Source organism: Aspergillus foveolatus, assembly GCF_047715535.1.
Source record: "Aspergillus foveolatus strain CBS 279.81 unplaced genomic scaffold BDW70scaffold_20, whole genome shotgun sequence".
Taxonomy (NCBI): Eukaryota; Fungi; Ascomycota; class Eurotiomycetes; order Eurotiales; family Aspergillaceae; genus Aspergillus; species Aspergillus foveolatus.
Window position 1 is genome coordinate 233,330 of NW_027396084.1, and position 24,917 is coordinate 258,246.

General features: G+C 50.1%; 10 protein-coding genes and 1 non-coding gene across 11 annotated transcripts; 7 read left to right on the top strand and 4 right to left on the bottom strand.

Annotated features, from left to right (window-relative positions):
- Positions 1-56: 56 nt before the first annotated feature.
- BDW70DRAFT_42637 (serine/threonine-protein phosphatase) lies at positions 57-2,070 on the bottom strand. The gene is made up of 3 exons (XM_073743986.1): positions 1,790-2,070; positions 468-1,728; positions 57-392 (listed from the first exon to the last, which is right to left on the bottom strand). Exons 1-3 carry the CDS (start codon positions 1,804-1,806, stop codon positions 390-392), a joined length of 1,281 nt encoding a protein of 426 aa, XP_073596603.1. The 5' UTR covers positions 1,807-2,070; the 3' UTR covers positions 57-389.
- A 172-nt stretch (positions 2,071-2,242) lies between these two features.
- Positions 2,243-3,173, top strand: BDW70DRAFT_135110 (uncharacterized protein). The gene is made up of 2 exons (XM_073736627.1): positions 2,243-2,363; positions 2,421-3,173. The coding sequence occupies exon 2, from the start codon at positions 2,504-2,506 to the stop codon at positions 2,939-2,941; it is 438 nt and encodes a 145-aa protein (XP_073596604.1). The 5' UTR covers positions 2,243-2,363; positions 2,421-2,503; the 3' UTR covers positions 2,942-3,173.
- A 198-nt stretch (positions 3,174-3,371) lies between these two features.
- Positions 3,372-4,883, top strand: alg3 (dolichyl-P-Man:Man(5)GlcNAc(2)-PP-dolichol alpha-1,3-mannosyltransferase). The gene is made up of 3 exons (XM_073743987.1): positions 3,372-3,502; positions 3,568-4,091; positions 4,146-4,883. Exons 1-3 carry the CDS (start codon positions 3,382-3,384, stop codon positions 4,740-4,742), a joined length of 1,242 nt encoding a protein of 413 aa, XP_073596605.1. The 5' UTR covers positions 3,372-3,381; the 3' UTR covers positions 4,743-4,883.
- On the bottom strand, positions 4,882-5,339 carry BDW70DRAFT_159428 (putative eukaryotic translation initiation factor eIF1a-like protein; the record flags this gene model as incomplete). The annotated part of the gene is made up of 2 exons (XM_073740691.1): positions 4,882-4,978; positions 5,029-5,339. The coding sequence occupies 2 exons, from the start codon at positions 5,337-5,339 to the stop codon at positions 4,882-4,884; spliced, it is 408 nt and encodes a 135-aa protein (XP_073596606.1).
- A 1,070-nt stretch (positions 5,340-6,409) lies between these two features.
- On the top strand, positions 6,410-10,642 carry pkcA (protein kinase c). Its single transcript, XM_073743988.1, has 9 exons — positions 6,410-7,168; positions 7,251-7,517; positions 7,575-8,141; positions 8,194-8,589; positions 8,646-9,026; positions 9,079-9,652; positions 9,707-9,908; positions 9,958-10,363; positions 10,417-10,642. Exons 1-9 carry the CDS (start codon positions 6,763-6,765, stop codon positions 10,476-10,478), a joined length of 3,261 nt encoding a protein of 1,086 aa, XP_073596607.1. The 5' UTR covers positions 6,410-6,762; the 3' UTR covers positions 10,479-10,642.
- A 754-nt stretch (positions 10,643-11,396) lies between these two features.
- Positions 11,397-12,880, top strand: BDW70DRAFT_159430 (uncharacterized protein; the record flags this gene model as incomplete). The annotated part of the gene is made up of 3 exons (XM_073740692.1): positions 11,397-11,676; positions 11,733-12,257; positions 12,309-12,880. 3 exons carry the CDS (start codon positions 11,397-11,399, stop codon positions 12,878-12,880), a joined length of 1,377 nt encoding a protein of 458 aa, XP_073596608.1.
- Positions 12,881-14,737: 1,857 nt separating this feature from the next.
- On the top strand, positions 14,738-18,593 carry BDW70DRAFT_159431 (tubulin-specific chaperone D; the record flags this gene model as incomplete). The annotated part of the gene is made up of 6 exons (XM_073740693.1): positions 14,738-14,908; positions 14,961-17,457; positions 17,505-17,784; positions 17,852-18,196; positions 18,246-18,411; positions 18,459-18,593. 6 exons carry the CDS (start codon positions 14,738-14,740, stop codon positions 18,591-18,593), a joined length of 3,594 nt encoding a protein of 1,197 aa, XP_073596609.1.
- A 99-nt stretch (positions 18,594-18,692) lies between these two features.
- Positions 18,693-18,763, bottom strand: BDW70DRAFT_t92. Its single transcript has one exon. It is a non-coding gene; the product is annotated as a tRNA-Gly (tRNA).
- A 128-nt stretch (positions 18,764-18,891) lies between these two features.
- BDW70DRAFT_42717 (uncharacterized protein) lies at positions 18,892-20,188 on the top strand. The gene is made up of 4 exons (XM_073743990.1): positions 18,892-19,007; positions 19,095-19,101; positions 19,172-19,478; positions 19,561-20,188. The coding sequence occupies exons 1-4, from the start codon at positions 18,964-18,966 to the stop codon at positions 19,959-19,961; spliced, it is 759 nt and encodes a 252-aa protein (XP_073596610.1). The 5' UTR covers positions 18,892-18,963; the 3' UTR covers positions 19,962-20,188.
- On the bottom strand, positions 20,188-21,285 carry BDW70DRAFT_149830 (H(+)-transporting V1 sector ATPase subunit D; the record flags this gene model as incomplete). Its single annotated transcript, XM_073739074.1, has 5 exons — positions 20,188-20,399; positions 20,445-20,485; positions 20,596-20,991; positions 21,100-21,212; positions 21,271-21,285. 5 exons carry the CDS (start codon positions 21,283-21,285, stop codon positions 20,188-20,190), a joined length of 777 nt encoding a protein of 258 aa, XP_073596611.1.
- A 182-nt stretch (positions 21,286-21,467) lies between these two features.
- Positions 21,468-24,497, top strand: BDW70DRAFT_42701 (mRNA splicing protein SYF1). The gene is made up of 5 exons (XM_073743989.1): positions 21,468-21,662; positions 21,723-21,839; positions 21,891-21,944; positions 22,004-24,015; positions 24,077-24,497. Exons 1-5 carry the CDS (start codon positions 21,573-21,575, stop codon positions 24,354-24,356), a joined length of 2,553 nt encoding a protein of 850 aa, XP_073596612.1. The 5' UTR covers positions 21,468-21,572; the 3' UTR covers positions 24,357-24,497.
- Positions 24,498-24,917: the final 420 nt, after the last annotated feature.

Below are 24,917 nucleotides of genomic sequence, written 5' to 3' on the forward strand. Positions count from 1 at the left end.
TTCATTATGAGCCGCGCACCGAGGAGAAATGTGTGTGGTGCAATACTTTTCTGAAGGGTTTCAGTAACTGCGAGATTCTACTACATAACTCAACTAGGACATATGTTTTGGCTGTTCACAAATTCTCATTCCATTCCGTTAAAACAAAGCATGCGAGTGAAAAGGCTAGGTAGATATCTAGTGTCGTCATCAATGCTGGAAGTAGGTCCCGAGGAAAGTACGTTGAGAAATGAAAAGGCTTAGACGGAGTAGATTTGAAGGGGAAAAGAGCCGTAGAGGAATGCGAGAGATGGAAGAGATAAGGGCATATATAGTGGATGTGTGAAGAGGGCAGGCTGACATGTTGGCTATGGAGAAAGGAAGGAGGGGGCGGGGTATGGTGGTTGGTATCACTATGAATGGAGACTGGTCAGCCCAGGACATTCACTAGGGTTTAGGCAGCAGAGAGGAACGGGAAAAGGGCTCACCAAGAAATAATCAGCAACTGGCTTCTTTGCAGGCATACCCCTTGTATCCTGCGCAGCGGCTTCAAAGACCCTATATCTTCGTCCAGGGCTACGCAGGGCCTGCTTATCGACACTACTGGACAAGATGCCATTACTCCGACCTTGATCGCCATTGCTCCTTGTGACTGTGCCACCGCTGCTCGTATCTTCGCCTAATTCCAGGATAGCAGCAACATTCCCGCAACGATAGCAGTAGTTCGGTGCGGACCAAACCGTGACGATCCCACCGTCAAACATCTCCTTGTACCCCTCCATGACGAGCTGGTGGGCGCGCGCAATGAGAGAGAGGTCGTTCTTGTAGTTGAACTGCTTGACGATGTCGGCGCCGAAGAGAAAGCCTGCGCCGCGGGGGCTGAGGCCCCAGCCATCGATTTCGTCTGGGTCGGACCAGAGGAGGTCGCACATGGCGCCTTCGTGGGGAACTTCTTGTTTGCGGTCAATAAGGCGAATTTTGTCGACTGTATCGATGAGGGGGGAAAGGCCACCGTGCACGCAGAGGACAGCACCGGTTCGGCTGCTATTGTTGCTGCCGGATGCGCTGCCGGATGCGCCTGTCCCTGGTGCGCCGGGTCGCATGGGTGTCTGGCTTTGATCTCTTGAGGGTGATGTGTTTCCGTTGTCTAGTGATGTTCTCGATCTTGGCCTATAGGTGTTCATGAGGACTTCCCCTTTGGAGTTTAGCACCTCGGTCTCGAGTTCGCTGTCATCGGTCGACATGGTTGATTGTGTCGTTTCGTTGTAACTTGGTCCTGACGGCTCCAGCTCTGAACTGGCTCCAAGAACTAGAGCCCCTAGTGCGAGATAGTCAAACACCTCACAGCAGTACCTCCAGACATTGGCACTTCCGTACTTGCGGATGCACTCGTCATAAAACCCGTACACTGTCGTGATCTGTCGGGACTCGTGGTTGCCACGAATCAATGTGATGCGGTCTGGATAGCGGACTTTCAGACAGAGAAGAAGAAGAAACGATTCCAACGAGTAAAACCCCCGATCGACGAAGTCGCCCATGAATAGGTAGTTGGTGTCTGGAACGTCTCCGCCAACACGGAAGAGCTCCATCAAATCGTGAAACTGACCATGAATATCCCCGCATATCGTAACTGGCGCATCAACGCAAACAACATTCCCTTCTTCTATTAGGAGTTCTCGCGCCTTGTAGCAGAGTTCGCGGACTTGGGCCTCGGGGATTAAGCGACAGGCGCGAAGTTGGGCGATCGCCCTGCAAGGAGGAGGCGCCGTTAGTTCAAACTGGATATCGCATAAATTATGTGGCACAGTACCTATCCAGATCACTCATGTTAACTTAGCGCAAATGAGAGGCTGATACTTTGAGGACAGTCAGGTCTGAAAGGTTACTTGGTGGGTCCTGAGCTCTCGATGACTGAGAAGTCGGCGGGGAGACCGAGACAGCTGTTGGAGGCTCCGAATAAAAAGAATGGTCCACTACGAGTGTGGAAACGAGACGATCATTTTCTTCTCATCAGATGGTCTCTGTGAAGTAGTTCAGAGAGGAAAAAAAAGAAAGATGAAAAAAGAATACCCGCAAAGAGGTGCTGTAGGGTTTTGCTGATGGCGGGAGATGATGCTCTGGCGCCTCAGGTCGCTCTCCTCGCGTTTCGCTGGGCGGGAGGCCGTTCAACCAATGGCAACGCTTATAGATAAGATTAGATCGCCGAGATCAATACTGAACTGCTCCCTTCCGCCGGCTGAGTCCAAGACTCCAAGTGCGGCTTCATCCGGCCAGGCTACTTACCTATTACCTTCCCCTCCACATTGCCAATTGGATAGGCCATGTCTCGTTAGGGCATGATCTAGCTCAATTACACTGATACTTCTCCTGTTCCCTCTTGGACTGTACGGTATACCCTCTACCTCTCTTGTATTATTATCGTGACTGATCAGCCCACACAGACCGATCGACCATCCAATGCCGACGTGACCGTTCTGAATACACGGAGTACCTCTCGAATTCGATCGACTCAGTCTCTACGGACATGCCACCCCATCTTCATCCGCGGTCGCGGTCGACAACCGGCCTCTTCGCCGGCACACTCCTCGCGTCCCTTGTGGTCGTCGGCATCCCACATTTATTCCCTTGCCCGGCCCCGCGCACCACATTCGCCGACTCTGAGATGATTATCGGTCCCGACGGACAGCAGATTCACCGAGTACGGCGAAGAAGACGTAGGGATGCCGAAATGAGCGCACAAGGAGGGAACGTGCTTCCACAGAAGCCAACAACTGCGGCGGACGAAGAAGTCACCACATTTCTGCAATTGGAAGAGGAGGCAAAGCAGTATGCCACTCCTGGACGTGAATGCCCCGTACCAAAACCTACGGGATTCATAGGGGACTTGCTGGGTTTTTCGAAAGGGTTAGATGCGCAAGGGGAAAGACGACAGGTGGATGTTGGAGGGCAGCCAGGCCAATAATTTGGGATGCAAATTAGAGAGTGACGGACTGGAGGAGATGCTATGATAGAGGCTGATGACTATCTTTCGACGACCTCGATTGGGCCTACGAAATAGCACCGGTAAACCCATCAAGCGGACGGTGCAAGAAACCAAACCACCGATATACCCTTTGTACATATACACTATGACCTGTTTCCATATGGTGGGATTTATGCTTAGGGAGGTCTTATATGTAACAGCTAAAATGATCATTCTGTATACAAGTAATGACTCGACTCTGCCTGTCAAGAAATCATCGTCGAAAATCTTGTATGACATGTGCTTGGATCGCTCCAGTGTGCCGCTAAGCCGAATGGGGTCAGCTATCAATAGCGCCCGCTAGCCGGTTGGCTCGAATTTGAGGCCAGCATACTCCGATACTCCGACCGTTGTGACGAAGCTCTTCTTCATCAACTACAATGGCATTGACAGACCTTGTGAGCGGTCTGTGCTCAAATTCAAAGCACACGAAATGGATTGCTCCCCTTCTGAACATCGCCGATGGGCTTCTCTGCGCCCTCATTATATGGAAAGTCCCATGTAAGTTGCGCAACTCCATCGCAAATGCCATTCTAGTTAAGCCAACCTAACAGCCTCATCACTAGATACCGAAATTGATTGGACAACCTACATGCAACAGATCAAACTGTATCTTTCCGGAGAACGCGACTACACCCTAATCAAGGGTTCTACAGGCCCGCTCGTCTACCCAGCCGCGCACGTCTATAGCTACTCGCTCCTCTACCATCTAACCGACGGAGGAAGGGACATTGTCTTTGGCCAAATTATATTCGCGTTCCTATATCTGATATGTCTTACGATTGTCATGGCGTGCTATAGGCGGGTCGGAGCTCCGCCGTACTTGTTTCCTCTGCTGATTTTGTCCAAACGCTTGCATAGTGTTTACATGCTACGGCTTTTTAACGATGGGCTTGCGGCGCTGGCTATGTGGGGCGCTATTTGGCTTTTCATAAACCGGAAATGGACTCCCGCAGTTGTGCTTTGGTCGCTTGGGCTAGGAGTTAAGATGACCTTGATTCTGCTGGTTCCCGCGGTTATGGTGCTGCTCGCGTTGAGCTTGGATATTGGACGATGTATTCGGCTGGCTGGTTTGGCTTTGGGCATTCAGGTCTGTGACTGTTCTTGGTGGAGTCTTCTGCGCACAAAGGACTGACAGGGCTAGGTTCTGCTTGCGATACCATTCCTGAAGACGAACCCCAGTGGCTATTTTGAGCGCGCGTTCGAATTTGGAAGGCAATTTATGTTTAAGTGGACGGTGAATTGGAGATTTGTGGGGGAGGATATCTTCCTCTCCACAGGCTTTTGGGCGGGCCTGATAGTTCTGCACTTGTTCATACTGGTTGTGTTTGGATTTACCTGCTTTCTGAAACCATCTGGTACTAGCTTGCCAGATTTCGCGCGCAAATTCTTGACTGGACAACACCGCGGGATAGCACTTCATCCGTCTTTTATCATGTCCGCACTATTGACATCCCTGGCCGTTGGCTTGCTGTGCGCAAGGTCGTTACATTACCAATTCTTCGCCTATCTTTCTTGGGCGACTCCTTTCCTCCTCTGGCAGGCTGGATATCACCCAATTCTTGTGTATGCACTGTGGTTGGTGCAGGAGTGGGCCTGGAATGTCTATCCAAGCACCAACCTAAGCTCGGCCGCCGTTGTTCTCTTGCTTGGCGCCCAGTTGTTAGGCGTCCTTGTCAACAGAGACCGCGCATTCCCCACTTCACCTCCAACACCAAAGGCAAAGCAACATGTTCAGTGAGCTGCTCGGCTCGCAACCGGCACCAGTGGTCAATAACCGGCCCGCGATGGATCTTTGGTTGAGTGGAAATATCTGCTGCGCCTAAAGAAGGAATTGCGGGGGAAGCTACTCGGCATCGGCAATGATCAAGGCCTCGCCTCTAGGCGTCCGATTCATCGGAGGAAGGCATTTTGCCGACATTGGACTCGTCTTCATCATCGGATGCCACGACTGGCTGCTTCACGAACTCCTTCGGCCTTCCCTGAGTGTCAGAGAAAGGCCATCGGCGTCAATAAGGACCACTCACCAATAGTGTGCTTTGCGCCAGGCTTTCTCATCCCGAACGATATTGACAATTTCTCCTCCTAGCTTGTTGTCGCGGGTGTCGAGAGCGTTCGTGTCCACCACGACGAACGAACCACGCTTCATCCAGATAGTGGATCGAAATTTGGCAGGTAGCTCTACCAGAGCCGTTTGTTTTGAGGGGAATTGAACCGAGTAGATGTTGTTTCCTGTGGCTTTGATGACTCGCGCGATTTCTTGCCCTTGTGCTAGTTCGTCGGGCGGAAACATGGTTTCCTCGGCTGTCGCGAGGACTTTACGTCTCGGGGGAGGCATTGCAATGTGATCAGGTTTGTTCGGAGAAATCGAAGTTTTATTCTCGGGCAATGGAGTTTTGCAATTGCAGTGCAAATTGAAAACTAGAAGAACCTCCAAGACTCCCCGCTATCTAGAGATATTTTGTTATCACGTGGACGCTAAACCGGATCAGGTCGAGGGGTTCTATCCCTGGTCATCCATGTGCTCCAGTCTACGCCGCGATCTGCCACGCAATCCAGTGACTTAAGAGGTAAACCGTAGGGCTGCTGGAATCTGAACTCCGCTGCGACAGTGGTCGGGTAGGGCCGCAAGGCGGTGATCTCCGTGGATCAGTCCAGAAGACTCAATGTTCCAGAAACAGGGCGCATGACCCTTGGATGCATTCACAGATTCCAAGTGCCTGTATACAGTAAAGGGCGGTGATGCTGAGACTGTACCCGTGAGCCGTGGAATCGATCAAGGACGATCGATTGCATTTTGGATTCTTGTAGCTCAAGCACATGCTGTTTGCCTTGAAAGCCTGCAGTCAGGGATGTTTCAAAGCCTAATGGCTTCTTGAGGGGTTCTTTCTGGCAGACAAGACTTGGTTGGAAGTAGGCTCCGGAGATCCCTGTTAATGAAAAAGATATGGTTCGTGGTGACGAATACTGGCCGGCTGGAAGCTCAGGCAAGAATCTCGATTCTGCACATTGTTTCCGTTTCAAGCTGGGTGTTGCGACGGCTGGTTCGCTCATCGGCGAGTCGAATTCCGGAGTCTTTCATTCCTTTCATCAAGGACGCGTGAGGCCATATTTTGTAGCTAGCCCAGCGCCCAAGGATCTCTTGCGTTGAGAAAGTCTGAGGTGGCCCAGTCTGACACACTTTCTTTGACTGGCACCTTGTGAAGTCTGAAGACTCTTCGGCACACACCTGGCAGCCTAACAATATTCATACCTAGACGGAGTATCAGGGCAATTGCCTGTCACGGAACGCCCAGCACAGCCCCTTACAATAAATTCTGCTGAACTGTGGATAAATCAATCATCGATCTGGCCACAGGAAATTGAGAAAGCGACTTCATTTCGTCATCGACAGACAGATTGTCTCACATCTGTCAAGGATCTGAAAATCTGCTGGAGGATTATTGAGGGTTGCAGGACTGTTTGGTCGCCTTGTGCTCTGTTTGAGGCTGTCATTATTGTCAACAAAAACCCCGCGACACTATCTGTACTTCCGCCTCCCGCTCGCCCAAACTCCACCCCAATCCCCCCTCCAATCTGCCGGCCACCGACCTACCCTACTGACCTCATCTACTCCATCCTCTTAATTTACGAGGTCTCTCCTGGTTTACGTATTCTCTTAGGGTCTCTTCTCCTCTACCCTCTTTCAACCGGTCGCTTTCCTGCACCGGCTCTTGAGTTCGTTCCCCGACCACGAACCCCCTAGGTCAGGCCTCTTCACCATGGACGGGGACGAGCTCATCGCCTCGGTCTACCGCAAGATCGAGCGGGAGAAAGCCCTTATCGCCGCTGCGTCGAATATGCGACAGTCAACCGATAATCCTCTGGTGCAACAACGAGTCGATGCGAATATTCGAGATGGCCGCAAGAACATCGCTTATCTGGAAGAGAAGATGAAGGAGCTGCAGCTGCGGCAGATGGAGCGAGAATCCGGTTCACCCACCGATAAACGGCTGCCACCGAACCCTGAAGATGGCCCTGCCCCTCCGCCGAAAGATCCTTTGGGATATGGTGATTCTACGCAGCACCCGCAGCCTGGGGCCGGATCTATGCCGTCGGGTGCTCCTTTCAAGGATCCGCGACCTTTCGCCCCTGTGCCCAAGGCTCGTCCGAATTATACTAAACTCGGTATGTTCACTGCATTGGCCACTTGCGCACCTTCAGTGCACTATTCCAAATGTACTCTTATACTGATACGTATCTTCTCTAGACCTGATTAAATATGATACCCCATACCTTGGACCAAAGATCCAGCTTATGTTATCCCAGCTTGAGTTCAAGCTGAGTGTCGAGAAACAATACAAAGCAGGCATTGAGAAGATGGTCCGATTGTACCAGGACGAAGGCGATAGAAAGAGTCGCACAGATGCCGAGGGCCGACGAATTGAGAGTAACCAGAAGATTCAGCTTCTAAAGCAGGCTCTCAAACGGTACGAAGATCTCCATGTTGATATAGAGTCGACAGATACTCCTGATGGTGCGGACCCATTGATCTGTTTGTGACTTAATCTTCCTAGCTGACGTTGAATTTCAGATGAAAGTTTAAGCGCTCCGAATTTGCGCAAGCCGCTAACCGGTCTTCTGACAATGCGAATTCAAGCCGTCCAGGACGTTGATCATGCGACTAGCTCGAGATTCTCCAGGGGTCCCGAGACGTTTGTTATCGTGAAAGTCGAGGATACTATAAAGGCCAGAACAAAGGCGACCAGGTCCGACAGGTGGCAGGATGAGACATTCAATCTCGACATTGACAAGGCGAACGAGGTTGAGCTTACCGTATACGACAAAGCTGGTGACAGGCCCACTCCTATTGGTATGCTGTGGTTACGAATTTCCGACATCGCGGAAGAGATGCGTCGAAAGAAGATCGAAACCGAAATAAATGCTTCTGGTTGGGTTTCGGCGGATAAGATGGGCCCTGGCAATGGTCCTGGGCAAACCACCCCTGCTGCACCGGTCGGTTCGTCCCAGTATGGTGCCTCCGCAGGCTATAACAACCCTGGAACTGAAGGCCAAACGGGCGCTACTGGTGGGCCGCTGATGATTGACGCATGGTTTGCCCTGGAGCCAGTGGGCAGAATCCATATATCAATGAGCTTTGGTAATTTTATTCGTCTAACTAACTTTAATTCCCATGCTAACAAGCCGTCCAGCCAAGCACTCGAAGGACCGACGACCGTTCGACATCGGTCTCAACCGTCAAGGTGCGGTCCGGCAGAGGAAGGAGGAAGTACACGAGAAGCAAGGTCACAAGTTCGTCACGCAGCAATTCTACAACATCATGCGTTGCGCGCTTTGCGGCGATTTCTTGAAATACGCTGCTGGAATGCAATGCTCCGACTGCAAGTACACCTGCCACCGAAAGTGCTACCCCAAAGTCGTCACGAAATGTATTAGCAAGGCGAACTACGAGACGGATCCCGACGAGGAGAAGATCAACCACCGCATCCCGCATCGCTTTGAAGGGTTTTCCAACATTTCCGCTAATTGGTGTTGTCATTGCGGATATTTACTGCCTTTCGGGCGAAAAAATGCCAAGCGCTGTTCAGGTAAGGAGACCTGCCATAATTACGGCAGAAAGGAAACGGCTAATTTTTCTCGTTAGAGTGTGGTCTTACTTGCCATGCGCACTGTACGCATCTCGTACCTGATTTCTGTGGTATGTCCATGGAGGCAGCGAACCAGATCCTAGAGACCCTTATCCGCCACAAAAACCACAACAAGTCTCCATCCGTCAGCTCTGGACTGAGTGGGAAGACGCTTCGACCTGGCGGCTCTCAAGATGCAGGCCATGCATACCCAAAGCCTGTGGAAAGTCCATCATCCTATGGCCAACGACCACCGTCTGCCGAAGCAGTGAGTGCCGCGGCAACTTCATATATTCCACCACCACAATCGCCTACTTCTCAACGACAGCCATTACCCCCACGAACTTCTTCAAGTCCTGCCGCTGCCGCTGCCGCCGTGGCGACAGGACGTATGCCTGGTAAGTAGCAGTGTTTTGTTCTTCTGTTGCGCAGGTATTAACCACTGAAAAGTAGATGCAGGCCGACCTGTTCAGCCCCCGGCCCATGCTCATTACGATCCTGCTGCATACGCATCTTACCAACAAGGCGCTATGCAGCAAGGTTACCCGCCAGCCCAGGCAATGCAGAAGGTCAATGCGCCAGCGCAGTACGGCATGCATGCGCCGCCGCCGCCGCCGCAGCAACAGCAGCAGCAAATGCAGGCACTGCAACAGCAAGTGGCTGCGAAAGAAGATATTCCTCAGCAACCGAAGGTCAGAATTGGCCTGGACCACTTCAACTTCCTTGCTGTTCTAGGAAAGGGTAACTTTGGTAAGGTCATGTTGGCGGAGACCAAAGCCACCAAGAAACTATATGCCATCAAGGTCTTGAAGAAGGAGTTTATCATTGAAAATGACGAAGTTGAGAGCACCAAATCCGAAAAGCGAGTCTTCCTGATCGCCAACAAAGAGCGCCACCCATTCCTTCTCAACCTCCACGCCTGTTTCCAAACGGAAACTCGCGTTTACTTTGTTATGGAGTATATCAGTGGTGGAGATCTCATGCTGCACATCCAGAGGGGTCAGTTCGGTCTGAAGAGAGCGCAGTATGCATCCCCACCTCGTTTAAAATTTGTAAGACAACTGACGTAATTTTCCAGGTTCTATGCGGCGGAAGTGTTATTGGCTTTGAAATACTTCCACGAGAACGGCGTTATCTACCGTGATTTGAAACTTGACAACATCCTACTAACTCTCGATGGCCATATTAAGATTGGTGATTATGGTCTCTGCAAGGAGAACATGTGGTATGGATCTACTACAAGCACCTTCTGTGGTACTCCAGAATTCATGGCTCCTGAAGTATGATCACCTCGCTCAATCTAAGTTCTGGGATGCTAATGACTTATAGATTCTCCTCGACAAGAAGTACGGCAGGGCCGTTGATTGGTGGGCTTTTGGTGTTCTTATCTATCAAATGCTTCTGCAGCAGTCTCCATTCCGTGGAGAGGATGAAGACGAGATCTACGATGCCATTCTGGCGGATGAACCTCTCTACCCCATTCACATGCCTAGAGACTCAGTTTCTATCCTGCAGAAGCTGTTGACGCGCGAGCCCGAACTGAGGCTCGGTTCCGGCCCCACGGATGCGCAAGAAGTTATGTCCCACGCCTTTTTCCGAAACATCAACTGGGATGACATCTACCACAAGCGCGTGCCGCCACCGTTCATGCCTACTATCAGCAGCGCCACGGATACTAGCAACTTCGACCAAGAGTTTACCAGCGTCACTCCTGTGCTAACTCCAGTGCAATCAGGTAAGACACTTCTAGTTTTTCTCTTACTGGCAGATACTAAGTTTCCCTTTTAGTTCTTTCCCAAGCGATGCAAGAAGAATTCCGTGGTTTCTCGTACACCGCGGATTTTGCTTAGTCCAAACGTTCCCACTAGCGAGACGTTCAAACTTGGATTTACGTCAGATTCGGGCTTCTTGGTTCTGACGGTTGCTTCCCGCCTTTTGCACTGAAATATGAGACATTGCACATACATATCCATAAGAGTTTTGACAACAGGGGTGAGTGGACTCAAGGGCCAGATTGACAAAAAAAGGGTGGGTGTGAGCTGGGAAGGGTTCAGTTATTCCACGGTCGTCTGTCCTTGTAACGGATCGTTTAATTCCGCCATTCAAGGAATGTAATTGTGCTTCGCTATCTTGGACCAAGTACTTAACTAATAATGCTGCATGGCCTAATGGGAGAAGTTAGTTTTTTGTTCTTTCTGGAACGCGGCAATCGCATCCAATAGCTGCTGCCGTTGCCATTGATAGGAATCGATTCGAGTCGTCCTCAGATTGTCTGACTTGAATCTGTATAGACTCCAGTGACAATTATTGTCTGCATACCATTTAGTCAATCTGCATTGCCTTTGTCCTATCTTTTACTATGTCCAGTCCAGTGTTGTGTTGCCCGAAGGCAACTACCAGGGGGTTTCCTTCCCTCAGTCCAACCCTTCTGCTCTGCTTTCTTTGTCCTCAAAAGGCTCTCTCATCCAGGTTCTCAATCACACCACAACAGAGTGGAAACACAAGCGGCATATCTATTTCTGTTCTAAAGTAGCCTCTTTATCTCCAGCACCAACCGCAGCACAAAGACTTGATGCAAATCATAAGTGATGTCCTTTCAGCGCCCACCCGCCACCTCTATCTTCAGAATAAGACCCCAATCTTATCGAGGCTTCCATGAACTCGACTTGTGAGAGTTTGCTTCTTATGAGAGTCGTCAACCAATTTCATTTTGTGATACCAACAAGCTCCATTACATCCATCACATACCCTCCGCCACGATGATCAGCATGTCTATAAGTTCCAGCGACGATGAACTACAGTTGATCCTTGACGAGGATAAGAAAAAACTGGCTGTACATTCCACAGCTAAGCGAAAGCACTCCTCAGACCCTGCGTTCGTCGCGCAGGACCAAAGTGAGCTGGACTCAGCAAAGAGCGATTTTAGTCCAGTGATTCACCCACTGAAAAGGAAGTACGAGGCAGTGACAGTCGAAGATTCAAAAGATGAAGATAAATTGGATCTTCCTGGAGACTTTTCTTCTCCTTTATTAAAGAAGCCCCATCTCAGTAAGACCCCGATCTCATGCTTTATGTTTCACAGCTAGAACAACTGCTTCGTTTAGTGCCGACGGTCAAAAGACCGAGCCATAGTACCGCAAAATCATCGAAGGCTGTAAAGAGACCGAAGCCTAAAACGCCCCCGAGGCCGCAGCTTGTAGCCCCGTCCAGTCCTCCAAGAACTGTCACAACTTCCGTTTCCAGCACATCTGGCCGACACGGAATACCTGTGCCAGCAGTTCCAGCGCGCAGAAGACCCGCAACTTACAAAGACCGCAGTTACGAGACTGACAGCGATGACGAGGAGGACGAGGATTATCAGATTCCCGACAATGAGAGGGCAACTGTACTCTTTGACTTCAACAGGGAGCGGGATAAGCGGCTCGCAGATGTAACCAACATCCCTGAGGGAAGATACACTGAGCAGGAGAAAGAGCTCTTCTTGCAACTGGCTATGCGCGGTTTTGAGCCGCTTGCACCGAAGCATTGGCAATTTGACTTCCCGACCTTGCCTGATTCTTTATTCCCTGAAGAGGGCAAAAAGAAATCAGAGCCGATTATCACGATATTTAGGAGCACCACATTCTACGGTAAGCCGAATGCCTAGGTTACTGCGCGTGCTCACCTGCTAAGTTGACTAGCAATCAAATCGCTCAATAACCTCTTCTCCCTCAGTGGTCGTGTGAGGGACTGCAGCATCGTGGAGAAGAATCCGGAGACTCTGATCAAACAGACCATCAGCAGGTATATTCGCTGGGCGCTATATGATGCGAACCTCGAGATCAACCGTGCGTCAATGCCGATACATGTACTACACGCACAAAAGAAGAACGAGTCAGTCCGTGATGCGCTAGAACGTCTTAATAGGCGCTTGAAGAAGCTCGCCCTCCAACACCGGAAGGCATTGGCTGCGTCTGACACGTTAAACAACAATGAGCTGCCCTTACTCATTGGGTTCCTCATCTGCGGCCCAGTTGTTGCTCTTATGACATTCGACCTAAACCTGATCAAAGGCACGCCGGAAGATGATGAGACGAATGGTAAATTCTTCTCGCAGTTTGACTTTTCCGAGAAGGGCCAGGATGTGTGGAACTCGCTGTCTATCGCTATAGTCGTCATGCACATTCGTAGCTCCATGGTTCGACTTGCGCGGAGTGGATACGGTGGTTATGTGAAGTCTTCAGAGAGCAGCCCCGCAAGTGAGGATCTATAGATCCAGATGATAGAACGGTCTTGAGCCGTGATGGTGGCAGGTATGGTCCTGCTCCATGTATATATTCCGGTCGTTTTTGGCCTTTGTTTTCAGTTCGTCACCACAACGCCCATTCTTGTAATTCTTATTCTAGTTGACCATGTACTTTTCTGGCTAGAACGTCCACTCCCTACTTTGTTGGCCTCCTCAAAGGATGGGTATCAGGAAAATGAAGCATGTGGTGAAGGGTCTCAGGAACGGGAATTCAGGGCCCGCGCTATTTCATACATTCAGCTGAGTGGAGAGGTAGTGGTTGAGGAATGGGGCGGTTGCTCGCTCTTAGTGAGAGTTTGATGTAAATTTGCTTAAGGCATACTATTGCACATGCGTACTATCCCTAATCAGGTTGTGATTGTATAAATACAGTAGCTGCTCCAAGAGTGGGCCATGGAATCTATAATATCCGTCAGCATACATTGCGAAGTATGGAATATAATTGTTTATGTGATGTGGCAGAATCACTGTCACCATCGTTGTCAGTTCCTAACCCTAACCTAGCGCTAACATCTGGGAGCGGACCGAAGGAACGGCCAGATGGTAAAATAAAGTGCGTGAAATGAAAGATACTTATAGCCAGGACTTGTGGGAAGTTTAGCTTTTTTACCCTCTCTATCGCAGTTAGGGTTGATAACTCCATAGCCGTTCATCTAGTCCCTTCTCTTCCTTTCGGTGTTGGTGTTGATATGGGAGAGCCCTTGACTGCGCAGAAGGAGAAGGCAGTGTGGGTTATCCTACACTATCATAGAATAAATTACATCCATGAAACAGCGCGCATTATGGTTTGTGGGTGCCCTCACTTCCGCAATCCATACCTCAGTTCCCCAAAGCGTTGTGGCTTTGCCTGCCGGATTCTGACTCCCTCCTTTCCCAATAACGGGCAGCCATTGATATCACACCCAGTAAGTTCAACACCCACAAGAGCTAAGCAGCAACAATAAACGCTTGTGGTGGATGCTCCTACCTCGCTATTTGTCGTATTCATGCCAAACGAACCTGAATACCGATCGAGGGACTCTATCGCTCTAGGAAACCATGCTGCAATGCCCCGAGTGTCCCACCAGCTTGGCATAACTGCCGTCCTCAACCTGTTCTGGAGCACCAGACGAGAATTTGCGGTGGAATGATCTTCGGTGACGTCTTCTCGCCTTGACTCGATAGTCAGCTAAGTGTAGGATCCCCGCTGCACGATCAGAATGTTAACCTAATGCATCAATGATAACGCAATGGCAACGACCAAGCCTCCAGCACAGTAAGCATCCATGTAAATGCTATTAGGTAGTACAGTAAGGCTGAGCTGGTGTGGGAGATCATGCTGCGCTTTCGAGAATCCCATCGCACAGATGAGGCAGATTCCACAATGGCGCAAGGAGATTTCCGGATTATCTAGTCAGGGACCTTGGGACAGCGAGATTGTTAGACCTCTGGACAGCTCCGGCGTTCGTTACCAGCTCTTCTCTCCCATATCAGACTCGGAACGCAGTTTATGCTAGATTCAGATGGCTGTTTGCCAGCTGAATCGTGCCATTGCTGTTGAAGCGAGCGAAACATTCAGCCAGGTTGAATTGCGTCAACTGCAGCAATTATCAGGTAATCTCCAGTCACATATTCACCGACTGCACAGGCAGTTGAATTGAGGTGTTGATATTTGTCTAAGGGCTTGCGATGAAGAGCTATCAAGAGAGAAAGTGGAGGGTCTGGCTGGGGAATAGAATGACTTCACGTGACCGCTTCAGAGATCAGCCCGCTCCCCGCTGCAGTTCAGGGTACATGTGTGCATGTGGATTTGTTTATTTCTGCCAATGTCGCTACACTCCCATCATGGATGCAGCCGATGACCGGGAGGTCAAGCTCCAGCGCGCATCTGGGGACCTTGTCAAGGAGTTCTTGGACAAGTTGCCTTCTTTGCTGTGGAAACAAAACGCTCAGAAACACGCCCAAGTCCCCCGGAGATGGACCTTGGCCTCGAAAACAGAGCGGCTCGTCAACCTTGTAAGGACTATATCCGCTAGTAGTAAATCAGTCTGTTAACAATCTACCACAGCTAGAGCCGTTTCAGGAATGGCCGCAGTTGCTTGACCCGCACCTGCAATCACTTTTGCCTCCGCTTGTCGATGCTCTGTTGGCCTACTTACTAACGCATCGGGACCAGTATGCTAGTGCAAAGGCCAACCAGCAGTCAAAAGCCCTGTACCCTCTGCCGAGGGCTGTTTGCAGGCTTCTCTATACCTTTTGTAAGGTTCGAGGTGTCAAGGTCATCAGTAGGTTCCTGAACAATGAGCCAAAATATTTTGATCCTCTACTACGGGCCTTCATTGAGTGGGATGCCGCTCAACCGGGTGACTCTTCTGAAGATATACCGCGTCGGCTTGTCTGGGAAGAGCGCTATGTGCTGCTCATTTGGCTCTCACACTTGTTGCTGGCTCCGTTCGATCTGTCTTCCATGTCGTCCAATGACATGCCGGTGCCATATCAGGACAATGAATTGGTCAGAAGTTTGTCGCCAGAAACGCCAGCAGCAGCCAAATCCCTTCTCTCCGTAGCTTTGACATATGTCAATGTGGCGGGCAAGGAGCGTGAAGCTGCGACGATGCTTCTCGCGCGACTTGCTCTGCGTCGGGATATGCAAGCCTTGGGTGTTTTGAAGGGCCTCACCTACTGGGCATTCAATGTAATTCATCCACCTGCGGGTACAGAGCCGTCTGCTGTTTACGCATACCTCGGAGTGCTATCTTTCCTTGCGCGTTTGGCTGGATCCGGCCAAGCTGAGGATCTTACGCCTCTCGTTGTTCCTTTGTTTCAGCAGACTATGCGTCTTGTACAAGGTGATACCCAAGTCTCAAAGATTATTTTGTCGTCTGCTCTAGCTCGAAAAACTATGATCAAGATCGTTCGGTCGATCACTGTCATGGCGCTTTCGCTTAGCGAGAGAAGCAGCAGTCCACTATCCGATGACCAAGTGTCCTATATTTTGGAGGAAGCCATAAATCATTGCTTAAATGCTCTCGCGGACAAGGATACGCCCATACGATTCGCCGCAAGCAAGTCACTGAGTATCGTGACCTTGAAATTGGACCCGGACATGGCAACAGAGGTCATTGAAGCGGTTACTGGATCATTGGGGGAGAATATCTTATACGAGACAAGACAGGGTAAGATTATAACGCCGTCTGAGGCTAGGCGAGTCGGAACAAGCATGCTGAAGCGGAATCTAAGCGCGGTCGACGCTCAGAGATGGCAGGGTTTGATTCTCACTCTAGGCCATTTGCTGTTCCGGCACGCGCCCCCAACTCAGCAGCTGCCTAATGTACTGCAGCCGCTTGTGTCTGGGCTGGACTTTGAGCAAAGATCTTCAACTGGTATCTCCGTCGGAACTGGAGTTCGAGATGCCGCGTGCTTCGGTATATGGGCGATATCACGGAAATATACAACCCAAGAACTCCTTGCAATAAATCGGAAGGCAATCCATTCGTCTGTCTCTCAAGATGAGGTGAGCATTCTTCAGATGCTTGCTACTGAGCTTGTCTGTGCTGCGTGTGTGGACCCGTCTAGCAATATCCGAAGGGGTGCTTCTGCTGCGCTGCAGGAGCTCATCGGTCGTCACCCAAATACTATCGTGGAGGGTATATCACTTGTACAGGTAGTGGATTATCATTCGGTAGCACGACGTTCAAGGGCCATGGTCGATGTTGCAAAGGCAACTGTTGCTCTTAGTTCCCAGTACTGGAGTCCCCTTGTCGAGTCATTAATGCAATGGAGAGGCATTGGGTCAGCCGACGCTGAGTCTAGAAGACACGCAGCAAGGGCACTTGGACTTCTGAGTACTCAAGAAGCCAACAAGTCCGTGCTCATCGTCCTTCAAAAATTATGGGGCAAACTCCACAGTATTCCTCGCAGTGATACTGAGACGCGGCACGGATGTTTGCTTGCCATAGCATCCGTTATAGATGCCTTCAGGGCCATGGACACAGAAGGCCTTAAAGAAGCTGAAGATGATGCCCTTGAAGTGGCGCAGCAAATATCTAAGTTCTGGGAGATTTTCAATTTGCCTGTTGGACCCAAAGAAGACGACTTGATTCTCCAAGCTTCCCGCCCAGAGCTCACTGCCGAGGCATCGTCGTGTCTGATTTCGTCGCTTTCTCAATCATCGACTCGCATCGAAGAACTTACAGGTCCCGTACTTCCATTTGACCTGCTCGGGGAAGCGTGCGGAACGCTTATGCTCTGCCTCTCGCGGAGTGATGACATCTCAATAGAGGCCTCGTCAGAAGCAATCTCGCAGCTATGGCTCCTTTTACCGTCCACGAAAAAGGATGAAATCTTGCAGACATGGTTCTCACATATTCGTGTAACTCGAAACTTGCCGACAGGTCGTGGTCAAATCTCTGCCCTAGGTTCAATCTTTACCAAACTTACGGCTACCGACCTTACCCGACAGTCTGTCATTGAAGAGCTGATTTGTTGTGCTGAGAAAGAGAAATTGGTTGAGAAACGAGTAGCGGCCATCAAGAGTTTCACTATTGGAGTTCTGCCCCACATAGGTATGCATTTCTCTGGATATCATAGGATAATACTGACCAAGATACAGATGTGACTGAGAATATAGCTCAGAGTCTCGTTTGTTTCCTGAATGATTATACAACCGATAGACGTGGTGATGTTGGGTCATTGGTTAGACTGGAAGGCATTCAGGCAGCAAAAGTCGTTCTTCAGAGAAAGACAAGCGTTACGAATCCGTGCCACGTTCAGGACATTGTCGGTTGCCTCTGCCGTCTTGCAGCAGAGAAACTGGATAAGGTTCGTTTTGAAGCCTGGCTTTGTCTCCAAATCTTCTGGGAGACTGCCAGTAACTTCCCGCCGTTGTCAAGGTACAATCCTCCCCCATATACCTGCCCGCATCTGTATCGCCGGTAAGATCAGTGCTGACCAATACAGGCGATATGAACACTTTAGTCAAGTGTCCACAACCGAGTACTACGCTCAACTACTAGAACTACAGGCGATAAACTGGCTGCGACTGCCTCTATTCCAGGGCATGGCTACCTCCGCTGTGGCGGGAGCCGAGGGCCTTATACGTTCCACGCGTTCAGCGTTGATACAATATATTAATAACCACCCGGCAGAACGGCACCCAGAGATAGCGACTGCTATTATTGACGACTTACTTCTGGTCTTGAGTGAAAAGCTCACCGATGAACGCTACGCAATACCAATCCTGGAGACAGCGGCATTTTTGCTAGACGGCTACGTAGCGTCTGTTCCTGGTTTTCAGAGTCCAACGTCCGTCATCCTGTCCCAACATCTACCTGCAAATTACTAATTTAACCAGTCTGAGAAAACTGTTCGTCCTAGTTCAGAAAGCCCATTTCAAAACCTCGAGTATAGCCAGGCTTGAGGCTGCCATTCGAGCATATGCACCTCTCTCGAGACTCGATCAGGTACGAGCTGACGTCTTGAAGAAGCTTACAGGGATGCTTCTGCATCCGTTCCCAAGGGTATGTTCTCCTTGTCGCATGCATGGAGCTCCTCTAACAGGGAGTAGGTCCGAGCCACGACAGCCGAATATTTGTTCATGGAAACAGAGCTCGAATTATTGAAACTGGAAGACTGGACTAATCAGCCGTCGAAGCTGAAACCCAGAGTGGAGGAGCTAAGAGGGTTCCTGGCATGTAAATAATACTGCGTAGGATGAGATGAAGTCTCCGAGAGATAGCCTCCAACAACTGAGTAACCATGTCTAATGGGGGCGCGCAAGACAAAAAAAAAAAAACATGGATGCATCATCCGTGAATCGAACACGGGCCTCATCGATGGCAACGATGAATTCTACCACTAGACCAATGATGCTTTTTAGCTTCTAATTCTCAATGAATATTATGAAGCTAAGGGCTGCTGTATCCACTCAAATAGATCACATGATTTCGCGCTTGTATAGCGGCAAGCAATTCAAGCTGCCTGTGGATAACGCCGAGAGAAGGCAACATACAACGAAATCGCGACTGAAACACTATAACACGGCCTGCGGACCCATATTCCCAGTCGCAAAAATGGCCACCGTTCCAGTGCCTTCCAACATCCCTCCCAATCCCACGTGAGTTCCCCAGGCCCATTCGTCTATAGCTTCCCTCCATACCATACATAGCATTTAATCGGACCACAGCTGATCAGCTTTCCGTAGGGTTTACGTACGTCCAGCCAACGAGTCCTCTCCATTCCATCAACTTCCTCCCCCGACTAACAAGCTCATTACAACAGGTCCGCAATCTTGAAGAACGCATCAAACTCGACCAGCTGAAAGAAGCGCTCTCTGAAATCTTCTCCGAGTACGGAACGATCCTTGAAATTGTCGCCAAGCGGAACCTTAAGGCGAAGGGACAAGCATTTATTGTCTTCGACAATGTGGACAGCGCAACACGCGCCATTGACGAAGTCAATGGCTTCGATCTTTTCGATAAACCCATGGTCTTAGACTACGCAAAAACGAGGAGCGATGCGACGGTGCGTCGTGAGGGGGGCGAAGAGGAGCTAGAGGCTCATAAGCGCAGAAGGCTGGCGGAGAAGGGTATGAATTTCCTCCTTATTCCTTTCCATTCCTATGTATGCGTTCGGTGAGGTATGGGATTCTGATGTTGGTACTCGTGCAGAACGACGACAAGCCCATGAAGCCCTCGAAGCACAGAAGAAACTTAAGCGTCCTCCTGTTGGCGCCCCCGAAGCACCCGGACGCCCCGTCAAGGCTGCCAAGGGCGCTGGTCTCAAGCCTACTTCTGGCGCTGCGGCAGCTGTCATTCCGGACGAATATCTGCCTCCCAATAAGATTCTATTCCTGCGGGAGCTCCCCGATACAGCGGATCAGGGAAGTCTTACTGCTGTCTTTGGGCGGTTCGAGGGGTTCCGTGAGGTGCGGCTGGTCCCGGGGAGGAAGGGAATTGCATTCGTCGAATACGAGAACGAGTCGGGCGCCATCAGTGCGAAAGAAGCTACGAGTGGAATGCCCATGGGGCCGGAGGGGAAGCCGATTCGCGTTACGTATCAGAGGCAATGAAGTACTTACTGTCTTTCTTTTTATTGTCATGCTGTCGGGCGTTATTCGGCTGGGTCTTATGGGTTTGAGCTATCTAATCCGCAACTTATGAGGTATGCGAAGTGGAGCATGCGTGTATGGAATTGCCTCTAGTTGCAGGCTGAGGAATCTAAAACATATCAAGCGACGGGAAACATTCATATGCCAGAAGGAAGTACACTACATATAAGGAAAGGGAATCAACAGGCTAGAAAATGACGTCGTTGTCTTCTTGCTCTCCGAGAACGTCGGGCACGTCTGGGGTTTCGGCGGCGGCGCCTAATTGCTTCTGAGCCTCCCTCTCGCGTGCCGCTTGGATTTCAGCATCGGCTGCCGCGACATCTCTTTGCTTCTTGCCTGAGACTTTCTTGAGTCGGTAGAATTCTTCCCTGTCGAGCTCGTCGAGTTCGGAATTGATGTCTACGTAAGTTAGCGCATGGCGAGAACAGAAATAAAGGGACTGACATTTGATGGTGTTTTCGGTGCGCGGGATGATAACATGCTCACTGTGCCCACTGCGTTAGATGGATTCATTAGAACTTATAGTGTGCTGGCTCACATTGCATTAACTAAAGCTAGGTTAGCGCATATCCAAATCCATTGATTAAGAGGACACTCACCTCTTCGGTTAACAACCTTGATCACTTCATCCAGAATAACAAATGCCGTCTGCAAACTGGCAAGTTCCACCAGGGTTTCGACTGCGCGGGCATATGTCTCGCGGCAGCGCTGCACCTGCTGTCCTCCTTTCCCAAGACCAGTCAAGCCAAAGTCATTAATTGATTCTTCTGTATAACTCTCGAAGTGTGGTAGCAAGACTCCGGAAACGTTATCCTGCTTCGCTCGTACTCGAAACCGGGCCTGTTTGGCGGACTCCTGGACTTGGTAGCCGATGTCACCACCGACAGCGTAGCTCACTTCCGCAAGGGAGAATGCAGCAACCTGCATCACCCTTCCCATCTTCTGTTTGGCCTCATCAATTCGCCTAGTTATCTCTGGGTATTGATTAATGCTGTTGATGCGGAGAAGTCGTCGGGAAGTAGAAGTAGACGTGCGTACCTCGGAAACGCCTGCATAGTATCAGTACCGGGGACTTATCCATTGGGCATAGGAGCCTCACTTTGTTAAAGCCTCGCTCTTTCTTTTTAGTAAACTGTGGCCGGTCTCCGCACCTTTGAGTTTACTCTTCATCAGCCCGAGCGACTGGCGTGTCGGAAAGACCGCCTCACGGCCCTATATCAAATACAAGTCTTAAGATATTGTCACGCTCACATATGATAATTACACTCACCACAGCTCCGGACATTGTATAGAAACCCGAAACAAAGCTCAAGTGAAGCAGGCACGAGCCACGATAGCGGTCCAAAGGCGGAGAGGGACATGATAACATCACCGGCGACAGGAAGCTTGGACCAACCCGTGGCCGCCCGCATGACATATATCACGTGATTATGCATCTGCTAACTTCGTCGCCGAAGCGCTCCTCGATACTCGCCCAAGACGCGACGAAAAGACTTTCCCGCTCATGCCATCACGTTTCCTCGCGAATACGTGCTGACCGTGTGAGTCGGTCCCGCTCGATTGAGTGGCGCAATGCCAGGGACGCTTCTGCCCCCGAGATCCCACAGGCAACACGCAGAAATGGATCGATCGTCGGCCTCCCGGCCTGATCTATATCTAATTGTAAGTGGGTTGATTCCGTGATGAAGTGCGGGATTGCTGATCTTATGCTTGTTATTTTAGGCCGATAATGACAGCGTGTACGAGCAAGATCTTCTCCGGAATCCTGGCAGCATCAAGCCATGGCTTGCGTATATTGAATATAAACAGCAGAATGGGACTCTTTACGAGCAGGCTTTCGTGAGTCGCCCTCTTGATGCGTTGATTATCTGCATACTGAACGATTTCCAGGTCATGGAACGTGCTTGTAAACAGCTCCCGAGGTCCTACAAGCTTTGGAAGATGGTATCTAAAACTCTTGAGTCCCCGATTGATATCTGAGTAAACTGTTAACGAATCCATAGTACTTGGAATTTCGAACAAAACATCTGAAGAACCGCAATGCGATTAAGTACCGGGCTGAGTTTCAGAAAGTCAACGCGCTCTTCGAGCGTGCATTGATTCTGCTGAACAAGATGCCCCGCATATGGGAGATGTACCTAACTTTCATGCTTCAGCAACCGCTTGTCACCCAGACCAGGAGGACCTTTGATCGGGCGCTGCGAGCATTGCCCGTAACCCAACACAACCGGATTTGGAAACTCTACAAGACTTTTGCGCGCTCTGCTTCAGGTCAAACTGCCGTCAAGATTTGGGCGCGCTACATGCAAATACATCCGGAGAATGCAGAGGAGTACATCAATCTGCTTGTGGAAATGGGCCAGTACACCGACGCCGTCAAACGATACATGGAGATTCTCGACAATCCGCGATTTCAGTCTCGGGAAGGAAAGAGTAACTTCCAACTGTGGACTGAGATGGTTGACTTATTAGTTTCAAAGGCCAAGAAGATCGAAACAGGTCCTCAGTCTGGCATTGATGTGGATGCTATCCTTCGCAGCGGCATTGATCGATTTGCCGACCAAAGAGGCAAATTATGGGCTGGACTGGCAACGTACTGGATCACCAAGGGCAACTTCGAGAAAGCACGAGATGTTTTTGAGGAGGGCATTACGACAGTCATGACTGTTCGTGATTTCACTCTTATATTCGACTCTTACGTCGAATTCGAAGAATCTATTATAGGCAACTTGATGGAGGCTGCAGCCGTTCGGACCGACAGTGGCAAAGCCGACGAGGAAGCCGATTTCGATCTTGATTTGCGGATGCTTAGGTTTGAGCAACTTATGGACCGGCGGCCATTCCTCGTCAATGACGTATTGCTTAGGCAGAATCCCAATAATGTCATCGAATGGGAGAAGAGAGTGGCTCTCTGGGGTGACAACAACGTCGAGATTGTCAATACGTACACAGCTGCGATTGCAGCTATAAACCCAAAGAAGGCCGTTGGCAAATTCTCTGAGCTCTGGGTAAACTATGCGAAGTTCTACGAGCGCGGTGGAGACTTGGACACTGCACGTGTCATTTTCGAGAAAGCTGTTAAGGTTCCTTTCAAATCAGTGAATGAGCTTGCCGAAACATGGTGTGAGTGGGCAGAGATGGAGTTGCGCAGCGAAAACTTCGATAAAGCGGTTGAGATCATGGCCAAAGCAACGCAAGCCCCTAAGAAGTCGACAGTTGACTATTTCGATGAGACACTTTCTCCTCAACAGCGCATCCACAAGAGTTGGAAGCTGTGGAGTTTCTACGTCGATCTGGTGGAAAGTGTCTCATCAATCGAGGAGACTAAGAAAGTGTATGAAAGGATTTTCGAGCTACGCATTGCAACTCCTCAGACTGTAGTCAACTATGCCAATCTCCTCGAGGAGCACAAATACTTTGAAGAGTCATTCAAAGTATACGAGCGAGGCTTAGACCTCTTCACTTATCCAGTTGCATTCGAGCTTTGGAATCTGTATTTGACCAAAGCTGTTGACCGAAAGATTGGTATTGAACGTCTGCGAGATCTCTTTGAACAAGCCCTTGACGGCTGCCCTCCAAAGTTCGCTAAACCCCTCTACCTGATGTATGGTAACCTGGAAGAAGAGCGGGGTCTGGCTCGGCACGCTATGCGAATCTATGAACGTGCCACTCGGGCAGTGTCTGACGAAGATCGGTTTGAGATGTTCGAGTTCTACATTACTAAATCGGCCTCCAACTTCGGATTACCATCTACGCGGCCAATCTATGAGCGCGCAATTGCCGCTTTGCCCGATCATGAGGCCAAAGAAATGTGCCTTAAATTCGCTGAGATGGAAAGGAGACTGGGCGAGATTGACCGTGCTCGTGCCATCTACGGACATGCATCCCAGTTCTGCGATCCCCGCACCAATGCGCCCTTCTGGCAGAAATGGGAGGCCTTTGAAGTCCAACATGGAAACGAAGATACATTCAAGGAAATGCTGCGTATCAAGAGAAGTGTTCAAGCTCAATACAAGTATGTATACCTACATAATTACATTGAGATATCCCACGCAAAGCTAACTAAACCGCCATAGCACCGACGTCAACTTCATCGCCTCGCAAGCCATCGCCCGCAGCCAACAACGGGCTCCGGAAGGCGAAGAAACCACAGCTGCAGCGGAGAGAGAAATGGACACCGAAACCGCAGATGCCATGGCTGCCTTGGAACGACAAGCCCGTGCGCCGATCGGCTTTGTCGCTGCTAGTACCGGCCCTGAAGGCGGCAATCGTGCTCCCCCTGCAGGTCAAGCCCCCGTCGCCGCCCCAGCTAACCCCGACGCCATCGACCTCGACGACGACATGGAGGCTGACTAGGTCTATCTCCTTTTCCCAACTCGATTCATATCGGGAATCCCCTCTCATCTTTCCTGCAATCGTAAGCGCACACGCCCGCCAACGCCAAGCTGGAATCTTCAATTTTTTGTCGTATCCCGCTTCTTGAAAGCCATCTATCTGGCCATTTATCGCCATAACATATGTACCTACGACCTACAGCTTAGAGTTTACCTCTTCTAACGGCTTGGCTCCGTACTACTCCCTAGATTTTTATATCTTCTCTACTTATCCAACACCAGGAAGTCGCGAATGCGTGTGTTATGTTGCGTTGTGCTCCTTATGTACACCTTATCCATATCAATTTCCTATGTCTTATTTCTTGTGCGTCATCGCAATCGTGTCTTAGTATACTCCGCAAGTCAGATCACGTCACTTCTTTGGTGAAGCTGCTGATCTGCGATATTTACTTATCTCTAACGTTATGGCGTTCTGTCCATAGACGGGATGAAATACTCTTTAGGATTCGTGTAGACTTCTAAAGTAGGCAGTCTATTGATTTTCTTGATTCGAGTGTAGGTTCTCCGAGCATGAATTGTGCTG